The 16,326-nt window shown below is 42.9% G+C and overlaps 1 protein-coding gene across 1 annotated transcript in view; it reads right to left on the minus strand.

The window, feature by feature from the left end:
• Positions 1 to 370: 370 nt before the first annotated feature.
• Positions 371 to 16,326, minus strand: part of Ust (uronyl 2-sulfotransferase) — a 267,481-nt gene continuing 251,525 nt past the window's right edge. Inside the window, exon 8 of the mRNA XM_076859656.2 lies at positions 371 to 2,291. Within this exon, the coding sequence (XP_076715771.1) occupies positions 2,008 to 2,291 (284 nt within the window). The 3' untranslated portion in view covers positions 371 to 2,007. The remainder of the gene's footprint in view (positions 2,292 to 16,326) is intronic.

Below are 16,326 nucleotides of genomic sequence, written 5' to 3' on the forward strand. Positions count from 1 at the left end.
GAGAAAACTTAGCCAACGCAACTTTATTTCAGATGTGAGATTGCACAGTGTGTGAACTAATCTTCATTATTTAAGTGTAATTCATAGAAACGACTCACAACATATCAGGCAGCAGTCCTTGTACTTGTTTTGAACATGATAGCTGTTTTCCAGGTTGCTTTTTGAAGTATGCCTAATGGTAGGGCCCTAGTCTCTCTGCACAAGACAAAGGATAATTCTTTTTCTGAGAACATTTCCTTTATTCACTTCCCTGCTTCAGTTCTCTGAGGCAGAAAGGGGCCCACATGTGGCCACATGCTGGACTTTTTGCCTCTGTGGTCCCTGCCTTCACTGGGTGCCTGTGGGCTGGAGCCGTCTTAATATATCTCATGATAAAGTGGCTTCAGCACCCACTCGGCAGGTTCCAAAAGACTTGCTTTATATCTTGGCTCCTGTCCAGTTTTAGTGAAGGAAGAAAGAATTTTAGAGAGACTTGTTGGTTTCTGAAAAGCAGAAAATGTGTAGCTTGTGTAAAGCCAGAATCTTATTTACTAATAAGTACTTGCAACTCACTTTGCTCTTGGAGGCAAAATTTGTCACAAGTATTCTTCCTGCTACCACCACTGTACCTTGGTTCCTCAGCTAGCTGTACATCATCTACCCAGGAGGACATGTATTTTCAGGTTTTTTTTTTTTTTTTTTTTTTTTAAGAGTGAAAATACTTCTAATTTAAGGAATAGATTTCTAATGACTGGGCCAAGACTTCATTAATAGGGAGCAGATAGCGGACGTGTGGGACATAAAGAGGATTATTTTGGGGTGATGGAACTGCTCAGAGTCTACTCAGATCATATTAGGGGCATCCACTTACTCAGAAAGTTAGTCAACCAGTCTCTTACCCAGAAGTCTTGCTGCTTCTCATTTTGACGTCCCTGGTGAGGGCCCTTAGAAGCAAACAGGTTCCATAAGAAATGAGCCTGTAGTTCTACTGCTGCCGGTACAGAGCTCAGGATCCCTTGTTCCTAAAAACAGGCACCTCTTAGGGGACTAGAAAATGAAAGATACTAGTTTCTGAAAGACCCAACTTGGCCAGGAATGGACTTCCGAGATTATGCACTGTCTGGTCAGGCTTAGAATTCCTGGCATTGGAATCAACACCAGAGCTAAAATGGTTCCTGGGACTTCACTGAAAGCAATGCTGGGGACATGGATGTTCCCGATTAGATGCAAAGCACACACTCATGCCATTTTCCTATTGTCACATGACCCTCAGATTTGATCTGTTTGCCTACAGTTCTTCTTAAACAGCAAACAAATCCTTTTCCTTGCTGTGCACCTTGGAGTCTGTCAGAATGGTGCTTGGAAATGGAATGTCTCAATGGAGACACGCACTTTGACCATGCACTTGGCCTTGAAAGGTATTTCAGGTGCTGATTGGTGGGGGATGTGGCACAAGCCAAGTTGTTCTTTCAGAGATAAGCACACTGTTCTTGATGACAGTGTCCCCTGAGATGGGGCAGAGGTGGAATTCTACCCATCTGGGTAGAAACCACTTCACCAGGGACATCTCCCTCTGATGTTCTTTTCTGCCTTACCTTACCCTCTCAGACACTTCTAGAGCAGATTCCCTGGTCTCTGAAGTCTGGATGTCTTCTGCCATTGAGGTAATATTTTTACAAGCCATTTTACAAATGATAAGTTATTGGGCTAGGGGGTATATTTCTCCCCTTCTCCCATGTACTGGGGGTGGGGCTGGGTAGGCTGTTTGGAACAAGACTGCCATGGGATGGAGCCATCTAGTGTACCTGGGAAAGACTCAAAAGAGCCAAAGAAAATCAGAATAAAATTAAACAAATAAAACCCGCAAAACCGGGCATCTCCCAATGACCCCAACATGTGGGAATGTTTTGTTCTTTTTAATGCACTCAAGCATTAATTTAAGTCCCTTCTGGATTTTTCTTCCTCAAACTAACAGAACAACCTTTCTGGAAAAGGGAGATTCCGCCATGGAGCCACACAGTGCTGGCATCACCTCTTATAAATATCTTCTAGCCACTTTTCATCGTCCTGCTCCTCATCGTCCATGGGCTCCTCGGTCTCCAGCGGGGTGGGGATGAAGAACTGCGGCCTCAGGGCGGGTCTGCTCACGTGAGACTTGAGTCCAAACTTGCGCTTGAGCAGGTGGAACTGCTCCTTGACGTAGTGGTAGAACTGGTACTCGTATCTCATTCGCTGGTAGAGGATCTGCACGGCCTCGGGAGAGGGGACAGTCTTCTTCACGGTCACAGTCATGTTTCCCAGTTTCCTATGCTCTGGAAAAGAACCGGGGGCACGTGAGCACTCGTCCGCGGTGGCTGAAATAAAGGTGAGGGTCTGCATGCCTGCCCAGCGCGGGCGGAGGGAACTGAACGTCCCAGCAAAGAAGGCAAAAGCGTTCCCTCAACGGGGAGGGGGCAAGACGTCCTCAGGTGTAGGTGTTAATAGCAGTTTTAGTGGACTAACTGCCTTTCCATGGGATAGGAACCATGCAATTGGACCACAACTTAACTTAACTCTAGGCTATATATATATTTTAATAGCAAGATCTCTCTGTTTCCCCTCTTCTTGATCCACGAATAAAGGGTTCTGTGCTTTCAGAAAGAGGCACACAGAGCTGTCTCTTTGCTTTCTAATGCTCTTGTTTTATTAAAAAAATTTTTTTAAATGTTAATATAAAGTTTAATTTGATACAGGGTCAATGAGCATCGCATATTTAACAATGTATTTATTAAGAATATAAAAAACAGATTTTTAAATATATTTTTAATTTGTGCTTTTTGAATGTTTTGATCCAGGCTACATATAGCTGAAATTTTATACTAATTTGGCTTACTTTTTGCTTAATTTTATACTAATGCTTAATAACATGAAATCGTTAGATGTTTATTAGATAAAATTCTCAGTTTTAAAGTGCATGATCCAGTGGAATTAATTACACTCTGTGTAACCCTCACCAATATTTTCTGAATTCTTTCATCAATTCAAGCAAAACTTTTAATCTATTAAACAACAATAATTACATAGTTGTTTCCAAAATCAGATTCACCAGAAAGGACAAACACTTCTCATTTTTGAGGATATTTAAGAAAATTTTCACATTCATTCTAAAGAAGGAATTAAGAAAATTCCCTGGGTGGTAATGGCCTCATTGAAATAAGGGTACTGCTTTTCAAATTTCTCTCTGGAAAACTGTAATGCACATCTGGATATGCCAACTCTAGAATTTTTGTTAAAGAACTTGGCATAGACTCTTCTAAAATGGGTTCCTGATGGAACATTTCATCATATCTGTCTTCTCTACAAAAATAAATTCTAGCTAATCTGGGGTGGGCCATGTTCATGGACCTTAACTTACTTTGTGGGTTTTTTTGTTTTGTTTTCTTTTTGGTACTGGGGATTGAACTTGGGGCCTCACTCATGCTTAGCAAGTGCTGTACCTCTGAGCTACACCCCAAACTCTTTCTTATGAAGTTTTAAAATTTTATTTTGAGACAAGTTCTTGCCACATTGCTCAGGCTGGTCTCCAACGTGTTATCCCTCTCCCAAGTAGCTGGGATTACAGACATGCACCACCAACCCTGGTTCCCTTTGTTTTTAAAAGAGATTAACAAGAGCTTTTAAGATAGACAAGGCACAAAGAGTTTTAAGTGAAACACTCAGAAGAAGGAGACAATAATTCCATCATCTACAGTCTCCTACAATCCTGTCCTCTCAGAGCACTCTAAATTGGTGAAAGCTGGGCTTAGTGGCCCATGCCTGTAGTCCCAGGTACATGGAAGGCTGAGGCAGGGGGATAGTTTCTACTCAGAAATTGGAGGTCAGCCTGGGCAGTATATCAAGGAAAAAAAACTGGGTGGGACTTCTTTGTTACCTTATAGCCAAAAAAAAAAAAAAAAAAAAAAGTCCTATGATTTAAAAATGAATTATTAGTTATATGGCCCAACCTATTCTAAAAAAATGAATTTTACCAAAATATGTGTTTCTATTAACTGAATAGTTGAGGGAACAAAGCAAATGGAGAATGAGGGGAGAAAAGAAGAAAAAGAGAAAAGCCAATGTTTGGGGAGAGGGTAATTATTTTCCTCTCTCCATAGAGAGATCCCCCTAGAGGAACACTCCTCGCTCCTGCCCCTGCCCTCCTTCAGTGATAAGCCGGGTGCACGGTGCACAGGGTTGTGCATTTGATTGTGCGCTGGGGAAATGGGGTTGAGATGTTTTCTCCTCTGGGTTGGGTACTTCTTCCTGCAGAGATTCACATCCCACTGCAGGGGACGGACGTCGTGAGGTCCTATTACCATGTGCCACACCAAGCTGCCGTCTCCCACCTTGCCTCATTTGGGTCTCCCCCTGTCTGTCTCATATCTATGTTCTCATTAGTTTAGAACCCAGGCAGGGTCACATGTGTGCTGTTTACTAGCTCCTCGCACCCAAAGGCAAGAACACAACACAGGCTGTGACATCCTAACTACTTGTTTTGGAAGCAGGTTGTTAGTTTGGCTCCAAACCTTCCAGCAGCCAGGATTTAACATATTATGTTATACTTGATTAAAGACAATCTGTTCACAAATATTCCTAGTTTATGAAGCCACTGGGAAATAGCTTCTATCAATTTGCATAAAGAAAAGCTGTAATGGAATTTGCAACATTCTAATAATATCCTTAAGAGTAAATTCAGGGTTTAAGGGGACAATGGCACATTCTAGGTGTTGAACTCTTTACTGGTCTAGCTTCATCTGGGAATAGTCTTCAAAAGTCTAGGTAGAGATTCTGGATCCTCCTGGAAATCTGACTAAAGCTCAGGAGCATGGGGAGGACTCGGGGATGCCCCTATATAAATATCTTAGGTCCTTATGAATCCGTTAAGAATCTCTGATTTCAAGAAATTAATAAATTGCATTTCCCTCAATGATCTCTCATGCATCTTCTTTACTCCAGTAAGCATTGGCCCCTAGTGTGATGAATGAATGCTGTAGTTAACTATTTTGTATGCCAGTCAGGTACCTAATTATAAACATTGCAAGCAAAGAAGGAAGCCCTTGGATTTATATCTTATGAAAGGGAAAGCACCTGGGACTTAAGTAGGAAGCCACCCTTGTGAGTTCTAGAGAAGAACCCAAAAGATGAGTGTAGGGAGTCTAGATATTCATAAGGAAGTAATTAAGGTTCTGCTCTACTGCAGAGCCTTCAAGTTCTCTGTCTTAAGGTTGAATTTGTAATTTCCTAAAAATTATGTACAGCAAGTGTAATCAGATAAATATTCTGACCACAAAGCCATCAGAAAATATCCAACTGAATATTTAACTTAAAGCAAAAATAACTTCCTAAGATAACTGGGTTGCTATGCTGGTTTATATAATGGACTGAGTTGACTTGTAGTCAAGGGTTATTAGCTTCAAACCAGAGAGAGTTGGTGCATGGGCAGAACAGGTAGCCAGCTCTACCAAAAGGAACATTTTGGGTATAATGAATACATGCTAATAAAAAGCATATTACACACACACACACACACACACACACACACACACACACGGGGCTGTGGCTCAGTTGGAAGTGCACTTGCCTGGCATGTGTGAGGCACCACTGAGTTCTATTCTCAGCACCTCATATAAATTAAAAAAAAAAAAGTCTATCAACAACTAAAAAATAAAAAAGCTAAAAAATTTTAAAATATATATATGTAAAAAGGTTACTATGTCTTTCAATCACAAGTGAAAAGAGCCAGAACACATTTACATGATGAGTTAACCGATCAAGAAATGACAGCAGTTCCAGCTGAGCCCAATGCGATGGGTGTACTTTTATAGTAACAGCTACATTTGGTAAAGACTAAGACGAAGCAAGCACTGAACTAAGCACCTATACACCTAATCACACTTCGGTCCTCACCCCTTGAGAGAATAGCCACCTTACCGTTTAGAAACAGAGGCTGAGCAAGACTGACCTGTTCAAGGTCAGGCAGTTAGAAGTTTGCAGAGGTAGGAGTTTTGCATAACCGTCAGTTGCTGAGCTTTGGCAGTGTTGCTACTAATTGAGAAGGGGTCAACAGCCTTATCACTGTTCCTCACATGTCCCTCCACGATGCCACACAGCATAGAGATCAAGAACTGGGTCTGGCACCTCTTCTTCTTCACATGGAGTAGATCTCATGGAAATGGGATGGTGGTGGTGGAGGAAATGGCAAATGTTTTTATACTTTGGAGGAAGAAGAGGGTTGGTTAAATAAATAAAAAATGGACTAGACCATCTCTGGGCCCAATAAGAAAGGCCAGTGCCCATGGAGTCCACACTGAGACCCTCCACTATGAGCACCATTGAGGGTCTCTTGGTTTTTCCTCAAGGGTGGACACTTTTCCTGGGTTCCTTATTTAGCCTGAACTTTCAACTATGTTTTTCTAGAAGGAAATGTTATTCCAGCCCAGCTGAAATAAAAGCTCAGGATCAACTGAGTTTAGGAAAAGTAGACCTTCTCATGATGCCCAGTATCTGAAACTCCAGTATGGCTGTCAAGTCTCTTCCTAGACAGCACCAGCTTGGGAAATCCCACTCCCCTTATATCGCCTGGTTTTACCCACATTTTATAAGCAAGAGAGAGACTTTTAGTAAGATTCCTAGAGGCCTTTTCCACCAAACTTTAATTCCACGTGGCCTCACTCCATCTTGGCTATTCGATAGTGCTGGTCAGAACAAACTTCAGGAGGCTGAGCTCTCTGGTTGCTAGAGAGCTACAGAAAGGACAGACTTTTAAGGTAAGGGGATTTTTAACTTTCTGGCTGAAGAATTTTAGAAGATTCTTTCTTGGGTAGCAAAAGATTGCCAAGTGTATATCCGTTTCCTTAGTCCTCTTTATTCATCTTAGCCCCCTTCCTAAATCCCCTGTTTAACATGAGGGACAGTGGCAGCTGGCTAGAGGAATCTTATGACAGCATTTTTTAAAAATTAAGCTCCAGTTTTACATTAATATCCAGTTCCTGCACCAACGGCCCATCCTCCCTTTCTGTTTCTTTTCATCATTGCCAGTCTCTCTCTCTCAACTGGGATCTTCTCACCAAAATTCACATGTGCTTCTTAAAAGCCTTGTCTCCAAGCCCCTCCCTCTTTTCTTTGTGGCTCTGAACAAGCCACAGCCCCGCTTGTTCGAGAGTTGTCTAAATTGGTTATCACCAATTTTCCAACTTCCACACAGGACTGAACCATCAAAGCCTGCTTTCTCTTCCCTCATGACTCCATTCAAATGACCCCTGCTTCCTTGTTGGTCACTCAGTGGGCCCTCTCCAGGCCTTCCCACGACCTCTCAGCACGACCTTGCAACTCTGCCGGCCTCATGCTTCATCCTGATGCCCTTCCTCCCTGCACATCTGTAACTGCTCTTCCCAGTCGTCCTACCCCTCTGGTGGCGCTTTCCCCTTCTCTCCATTCCCTCCTGTTTCCACGACTGTCCTTTCCATGCCCGGGCTCATCCTAACCGTCCCCTTTCTCCCTGTTACTCCCTAGGGACATCATCCAACCTCTACCCCTTAGTGTTCACACCACTGTGGACAGCGGAACTGAAAGTTTACGTGCCATGTCTACAGCTTTACTGACATCTGTTTTTCAAAGAGCTGCCAAATTGAACAAGAAGGTTAATGAAGTTGCCAGAGAGTTATGCCATGCGCAGAAAAAGGAGGGCTCTGTTGATGAAGCACAGAATCAAGACTCAACCAGTGAACATGGATTATGGGTTTAGGTTATGCTCATTTAGATGCTGTTTTATTAATGTTCTCAATAACTGTGGGGTATCATGACCCCGATTGTGCAGATGGAGAGACAAGTTCTGTGAGATTAAATGACGGTCTCAAGGCCACACAACCAGAAAGTGAGTGACAGAAGGGAATTAGAATCCAGGTTCCCCTTTGTGCTGAGGTTTTTCTTAACTGTAATCGCTGGGTCACAACCAGTGGAGCTTCTGGGAGTCCACAGAAAACTATCCCCATCGTAGCAGAAGACCAGAGGGCAGTTTACCTTGTGTAGGAAGTAGAGAATTTTTAAAATCCCATTTTGAAGACATATGGTTATGTGTCCTGCTGTACAATAGTCAGTGCTATGGAAAAGTCATTCCACTGCTAAGTGTTCCACATTTTTGGAAAATGCTAGACTTCCCTCCAAACAAAACAAAGCTACGTGAACTATGGAATCAGCCTCTCTCCAGATCACCACAGTGGCAGTTCTAGAGGAAGTTGCTTGGATATTTTGCAGATGGTCTTTATTTCAGCTCTAAATGATTATGCTTTTAAAAATCCACACGTACCCTTAGCATCCTTTGGGAAGCAATGGGGCCCTTGTCCAGTGGGCATAGACTTAGAAGGTAACTTCCAAGAAGTACAGACTGTACCCCATGAGCATCCTCTGATCCCAGCAGGAGCTGAGGTGACTTCAAAGGGGACCTGTCTCTTGGGCCCACTGAGGAACATTTTCAAAGGGACAAATACAGAGCTCCTTCCATTAAAGGTGAGCATGGCAAAAAGGAAGCCCAAGAGTCTACTGGCGGCAATGTGTGGCTTGGCCCATGGGGTGTTTTTTCCTTTTTTTTTTTTTTTAAAGAAATGGACTTAGTTATAAGACTTGGTCCATTTCACATGGAAATCTGGATTTCTGGCTTCTTTCAGAGGAAGACCACAGGGCTGAATGTGAATATGACTGCCCTTGTGAGAGGCAGTGAGCTCCACTTTATCTCAGACCCTGAATGCCAGTTTATTCTTTAATGTTACCTGCTGGTTCTATAGAAATTTGAGTTTTATGCTTCTGCTTTGAAGGTTTAAAAATTCTTTTCCTAAATCTAGGAATCAAGGGCTTCATATAAAAATTAAAGCCTCAATTAGCACCCCTACCCTCCGTTTGTGCCTCTCTACTTTCTGCAGTTCTTAATTAACTGTCCTGCACCAGGTGCAGGAGTTAAAGTAGTGAATGGGACCTGCCCCACCACAATCATTATCAAATGTTTTTACGGCTTCCTTTGTATCAAGCACTGTAGATACGCACACATGCATTTAATCTGTACAAAACTCCCAAGGCTGTGAGGTCTTTTATCATCACCATTAACAGATGTGACACTGGGATTTTAGGAGCTTGCTCAAGTTCACAGAGCTGGCAAGCTAGAGCTTGGGTCTGGGAAAGCTTGACTAATGAGCCCAAGTCCTCTGTCCTTCACCTTCCTAAGGTCAAATGGAGCTCCTAGTCTAAGGGGAGGCTTCCCTCACAGTACTCGTACCCACAGGAGCCGAGAGGGTTTGTTTGCTGGAATTGTGCTCAGGAGAAACCAGGCCTGATGGGCTTATCTTAAATATTCTGCAGAGAGCTGGATTCTCCTTAACTATTTGATCCTAAAGATTTGCTGTGTGTACAATTCTGAGAGCACTGAACAAGGAGTGTGTGTGTGTGTGTGTGTGTGTGTGTGTGTGTGCGCGCCAAAGAATGGAAAACTTCTGGGATGCCTCTGAGGCACTATCAACCCTTTCAACATTTCCCCTAGATTTTATCCCCACCAGGTTTCATTGAGTAGCTCTCCTAAGGGAGCTCTGACACTGAGAGTGAGCATCAGGGCTGACACCCCCCATTTGCCTTTGTGGTTCCAGGGTTCAGCATCCAGGGAACCCAGCATCCTCTGGGCATGCTTCCTGAGAGGGCAGAAGGCATCTTGGAAGGCAGAGTGTGTTGTCAGAAGCAGAGAGGGCTTGTCTGTGTCTGTGAACGGAGGGTCAGCCATGTGGGGTCACAGACAGCATCTAATGTGCTTTCTACAAACTTTGGGGACCAGGAATGCTGGGTCCTTAGCAGGGAGCAGTCAGCCCTCACATCTGGGACTCTCTGGCTCTCACTGTTCAGTTTTGCAGTTCTGTTGCTTTTGCAGAGCCATAGTGCTGGCCATGTTATATTTTCTGCCCTAGTCCCTTAATTAATAAATGCACTTGGGAAAAAGAAGCTATGGTTTCAGGATGCTTTTGATTTTTTTCTTACTGATCTTTAGGGACTGGCCAAATAATTCCTTTAGTTATGTTGTGGTAATTGCAGAAAATTTCCTCAAACTAGGCACTGGTTTTGAGCTGTGAAATGTTCAGAAGGGAGGGGAGAACCCCAACCTTTGACCTTTTTATTCTAATACAAAACAGATTGTCCAGACACATCCAGTCAGCCAGAGTCAAGACTGTGTGAGGACAGATTTTTCCAGGCTCTGGGCCCTCCCTGAGGAAGGGGTGGCAGATGCACTATAATTATGGGCCTGAATGGGAATCCAGTTTAATCCCAAATGACACAAGATTCTGAGGCTGATCACCCAATGCTGGTAGAGAAAATCAAAACCAAAACAAGAATAGAATGAGGCTAATAGGGGGCTGCTCTTTGCATTAACAAAGTTGTCATCTCACCTTCCCTTGACCCTGCCCAACAGAAGAGCACTCCTGATCTGCACAGGGCTCCTTGGTCCATATGCTTTCACCAAGCTCTGTACAACCCCCACAGCACCTACTGCACCCACAGGTACCCAGGCCTGAGAGGTCAGAACATGGGTCAGGGTTGTAAGACCAGTAAGTGACTGTTCCAAGACTAGAAAGGGGCTTTCTAGTCTAGCACCAGTCTAGCACCTTTTTTTTTGCTACATCACAGGCTGTTAATTTCCAAATTGAGTGGAAATCCATAACCACCCACTTCTCCATGCCTAGTGTGTATTCTGGCACTATGGGGCTCAGTCAAGAAGAAGGGCCCGAGTGTTCTAACTCAAGGGGAATGCTTTGTAAGTTGAGGAGGATCTGGTGAAAAACTTGCCAGCCAGCAAAAATGTTTGCAGAATGAAAGGGACTGTGTCTTTCTCATTTTCATTTCCCTGATGTCTAGCTTCACACTGGGCACATAATGACTCTCCATAAATGTTTGCTGATCTGAAACCTGATTTTAAATCCATCGGTAAGACTGGATTAATCCAAAGGGCAACTGCTGGTGTTGACTTGACATTGTCATTTTTGTTAAATTCCTTCCTTAGCTGAGGGTCCTCCCTGAGCAAACCTTCCATTTCTAGGAGTTGAATTTCTTGAGGGGAGGGTGATAGGGTAGGTTTGGCTCCCAGGCTGCTCTGGACAGGGAGTATATTTGCTTTTCTTAGCCACTCTGTTGAAGAACACTATGTTATGGTGACAGATCGCTTACACATACTTAGCAAAGCTCAAGAAATACCATGATAAGGGATGTTTTTCTATGAACATAAATACCTACGTAGAAAGATATATGTGGCTGCCACCCAGCAGCTAGTGAATTGGTGCTATGTGTGTTATTCACTGTGGTCCATAACTAAAAAAAATCCAAGCATTGTTGGGCCGGAAGATGTCTGTATGATTGAATTATGCTATATTAATGCTGTTAGGTGACTTAATTTGCCAGCACTTTTAGTACTTTTGAATGTCATTTCTCTATTTTTTTAAACAATTTTTTAGTTGTATATGGACACAATACCTTTATTTTATTTATTTATTTGTGGGCTGAGGATCGAACCCAGTGCCTCACATGTGCTAGGCAAGTGCTCCACACCACTGAGCTATAACCCCAGCCCTATTTCTCTATTATTAAAAGAAAAATGTTCTGTTGAGAAGCAAAATACTTATTCAGATCACATCCACCTGCCTTGTGTGCCCAGGGTTTTTCCATGGAGAATATTTAAATGGTGGCTCTTTGGCCAATCTTGAACACTTCCTCATGGAAGATCTTAGGCCAGGCCGCTGGGATTATCCTCAGGAAGCTGGTGTCACAGGGCAAGGACTACAGAGTGAAAGTCCTACAGGGCCAGGAAATACTTCTCTGCTCAGCGCCATGGCCCTCCTGCCTGGGTTGCACAGGCCAACGGAATGCACGCAGACTGGTTTGCCAAGGCTGGGCTCTTCCCAATGTAGTGCCCCACAAACACTGGGACTCTAACCTCTGAATATGCTGATAAATATCACTCACCAGTAATCTAGTTTGTGTGCAAGATGGTGTGGTGACAGGTAGAATGAGCTTCATACAAGCCCAGGCCCTGAATGGACTCTGCTTGACTGCCCTGGACAGTTTTGCAAAAGTAGTGGTTCTCTCCACCTCTGCAGCACTGACTTTATGTTTGGACTGGTTCATAATCTTCAGTACTCTTAAAAGTTCCTTTAATGTAAATAAAAAGGAAATCACAGATCTGCCCCTTAGAGCCTCCCCTCCCACCTCTCTTCATCTGTCAAACATGCATAATGGAAAAACGATGTTGCCCTGGCTCTGGGCCAGAATAAACAATCTGGAAATACTGTGTAAACCCAGCTGCTGCAGCAGAGGACAGAGGCCCCGTTTTATGACCTCTGAGATGGTTAACCGTATGCAAAACAAGTAAATGTCTCCACTGATTTGCAGTGTATTTTGATGCTGGGCGGGCTTTGGCATTCCTTTTCTGGATCTAAGTGAATGCACACTCCATGCTGACCAGAGCCTCCTTCCCCCAACAATCTGGACTTGTTTTAAACTAGTCCAGCAGAGATCATGTGCAAGAAATGGATACAAGTTTCATAACAACCAGAAGTGGGGCCCAATTTTGCCACTAGGGGAAAAAAAAAGCATCACTCAAAGATGGGCTTCCTTCTTTGGCTTCAGGGGAGCTGAGCTCTGATGGACCCAGAGGCCCTGCTCTTTTTTTTTTTTTTTTTTTTACCAACACTCTATCCAATCTCAGGTTATGCTACTTCCAGGATTTTCCGACCCACAGGATAGGTATGCTTTCTTGAGTGACAGGTATGAGGAAAGTCGCCGTTAGGTCTGGGGGACTGAAGCATTAGGTGACCTGGGAGAAAGCACCAGTGCATGCTCCCCAGGGCCCACAAATGCTCACAGCTTCTGCAGAGCCCAGCACCATGCTGGCTGCCCCTGAAACCGTGTGAACACGATGCTTGTCACAGATAGAGTAAACTCATTTCCTGAATTATGCAGGGAGGCCACACAGTTCAAACACATGAAATACAAGAGCAGGGCAGCCGGGCTCCCCTGCAGCTGCTGGCAGCGGAAATGAATGTGTGTCACTGTGGCTCCTCGTGATGTGCAGGGCCGACAGGGCCAGCGTTTGATGTGCCACTCAGATGATCGATGGCATGTTAGGATCAGCTTCTTGGAGGTATGGCAATTAAGGAAAAGAACAAAAAGCACTTCATGGCTGCCTCCATGCTTAGGGTTGGTAAAGTAAACACAGGGAATTTTTTTTCCCCAGTCTTCTTTTCAGATCTGGAAGTATAAATAACTAAAAAATAGTTCAAGATCACTTTGAATTTCAAGAGAGCCTTTTCTCTATTTAGTCAAGCGAGAGTTACATGATTTACTATTTTTTTTTTTCCAAATGCCTGAAACTGCCAGGTTCCTTTAATGAAAGAGAATGAAGGCTTTCTAATGATCCCACTTTGCTTTGGAAACAGGGGCACAAATAAAATGAACCAGGATGAAAAAATATTGGCCTATATGGGGCAGATCACTGAAGGCCCAAGGAACCCAGGATTCTGGCCCCTTTGGGGTGGAAGACGGCCAGCCCCTAGCCTGTGAGGGGGCGTGTCCTTTCATTAACACTGTACAGGTGGGTCCTAACCCCAGCAAACCTTTGAACCTCTGAAAGCTGAAAACACAGGCCTTCACCTTGAAAAGGAGTAGACAATAAGAAGAGGAACAAATATACAATTTCCAGTAACTTCCTGGGCCACCTGGGAGTTCCCACTTTAATGGGGACAGGAAGGGCCTCTGTCCCAGTGGGGCATCAGAGGAAGGACAAGAAACAGGGATGGAAGGGGGTGGCATTGATGGCTGCAGGCGTCTGTCTTTTGTAGGGCCAGGTGAACATCTTGCCAGAGAAACTTCATGTGCAACGAATGACCTGGGGAGCCCAAGGCATTTGCAGAGGCATAGGCGGCTGTGGTTCTGACACATTGATGACCACTCCCCCGCCCCCAGCTGAGGCTGATGCAGGAGACTGCCAACCACACACCAGGATCCTGAAGCTTAGAGCTCAGCACATCAGGGCTGGAAAAGGCATCTCAGCTCCTCCTCTTCAGACCCCCACTTAAAGGGGTCAGCCTTGAGCCTCCTCATTGCCTACCAAGGCGGGTGGCTCTAGCAGTCGGCTTCTCCTGACACCAGGGTTTACTGGGGCAGAGGGCAACTTGCCCCGGTGTCTTTTCTTCCCAAGTTTAACATCCTGGCCCAAGTCATCAAAAATCAGTTAATTTCTTTGAACAACAGAACAAGAGATCTACTTCTGAAAAAACAAATGCACTGGAAGACTTACTAGACTTTATCAGGCTTTGCACTTTTGTCAGAAAGACATTTTTATTTGAAATTATTATTGGGAATGTATTTTTGATATTTGTCGTCCTAACATTACTTGCTTTGGAGTTGTACTATGGAGGCCCACATCAGGGCTGGATGAGGACATTCTGATGAAAGGGATTTCTTACATGAACAGAGAAGATCAAGAGAAACATTAACTAGCAGTTCTGACCAGATTCTCCTGGCACTTCATTAGTATGTACAGGGTCATAAAAAGCCTTTGGGTGGTTTATAATCTTTTAGTTTTAACCTTAGTTCTTAGACAGAAGAGTAATTTACAATTTACAATTGACTTTTTTTCTGGTTATGATGTACATATATACATAACTATGCCCATGTATATATATATATATATATATATATATATATATATATATATATATACAAATACACACAAGCAAATATATACAGGTCAAAACCATCTATATATTTTTGGAAAACTCAGGGAAAAGATAAAGAAAATAAAATGACTTTGAATCAAGCCATAATGATTACTATAGCAATATAACTCCTTTTAGTCTTATTTTAATTTATGGGCACGAATTGTAAAATACATGCATTGATTAGTTTTATTATCTTTTAAAACTCAACTTATCATAATCATTTTCCAATACCATTGTTTATTCTAAGTCATATTTTGCAATGTGTTTTTATATAACGCATTATACGGATGCTTTAAACATCATATCACCAGCCAGGTGCGGTGGCACACACGCCTGTAATCCCAGGGGCTTGGAAGGCTGAGACAGGAGGATCTTGAGTTCAAAGCCAGCCTCAACAATGGCAAGGTTCTAAGCAACTCAGTGAGAGCCTGTCTCTAAATAAAATACAAAATAGGGCTAGGGATGTGGCTCAGTGGTCAAGTGCCTCTGAGTTCAATCCCTGGTACCAAAAAAAAAAAAAATCATATCACCAGTCTGTTGCTGTTATATAACTGGATTCTTTCTGTTTCTATGACTCTAAATAATATGAGATTCATATGCTTGTTTATTAGCCATCATACCCATTTTTGGGGGGGTATTTCCTTACAATAAATGGCAACTTTAGATTCTGAGTGGTGAGTTTTCTTCTTATCATTGCTAAGGTCTTCAATTCTGCCAGCTCTAAGAGATCCAGAAATTTATAGAATGCAATTTTCCTAAATTTTAAGACATTAAGTTTAGTAATACACAAAGACAATGTATTACCTAGTTTCACAATGCAAAGGGCCTTTTGAAAATCCTATGTCAGTGACTGTGAGAACAGAAAGGATCACTACAGTGCACTTGGTATGGAAGTATCATAGCTCTAAAAATATTCAGAGCACAAGAAATTCTTAGTAAATTACACCATACCATGACTACAATGACAGGGACAAAATATTTGCTCGTTTGTGGAGTTTACAAAAAGGGAAAAATTAAATTCAGTGAGAGCCCTGTTTGATAAGGAAAATACAGAATTTGGTCTATTGCATTCTTTGTTTTGTTTTAACACTATGTTCATCACAAACATCAGCCCTGATGAGTGACCCTATGGTGAGTTCCAAGAGTCAGCAACCTGGATGTTCTCTCCAGAATGTTAAACATGGTGAAATTTTGATAAACCCTTCCAGGCTGTGAATGAAGCAGCTGTTCACAGAGGCTGAACATGGAGATAAGTGAGATATTTAACCTCCCGCCCAGGCATTAAGAAGTTAGGCTAATGAGAGGTGCTACTCAAAATAACCATTCCCAAGTCAGGGAAGTGTGAAATGAAGTTCCAAGGATGCTGTCAATTCGACCAGAAGAGTTTGCAATGCTACTTTCAAATTAAATTGACTTTTCTGGGCAACCTGTAGCACTCTGATAGCACCAGGTCTTAGGGTATATAAATGAACACCTGGTTTTCTCCTCCTATCCCTGTGAAATATCAGATGTGCATGCTCTATAAGTCAGCGTGTACATTTACAAGACATCCAAATTGTTTTAAGTAAAACTCTAAGAAAGAATGAGT

This window comes from Callospermophilus lateralis, chromosome 6 (assembly GCF_048772815.1).
Source record: "Callospermophilus lateralis isolate mCalLat2 chromosome 6, mCalLat2.hap1, whole genome shotgun sequence".
Classification (NCBI taxonomy): domain Eukaryota; kingdom Metazoa; phylum Chordata; class Mammalia; order Rodentia; family Sciuridae; genus Callospermophilus; species Callospermophilus lateralis.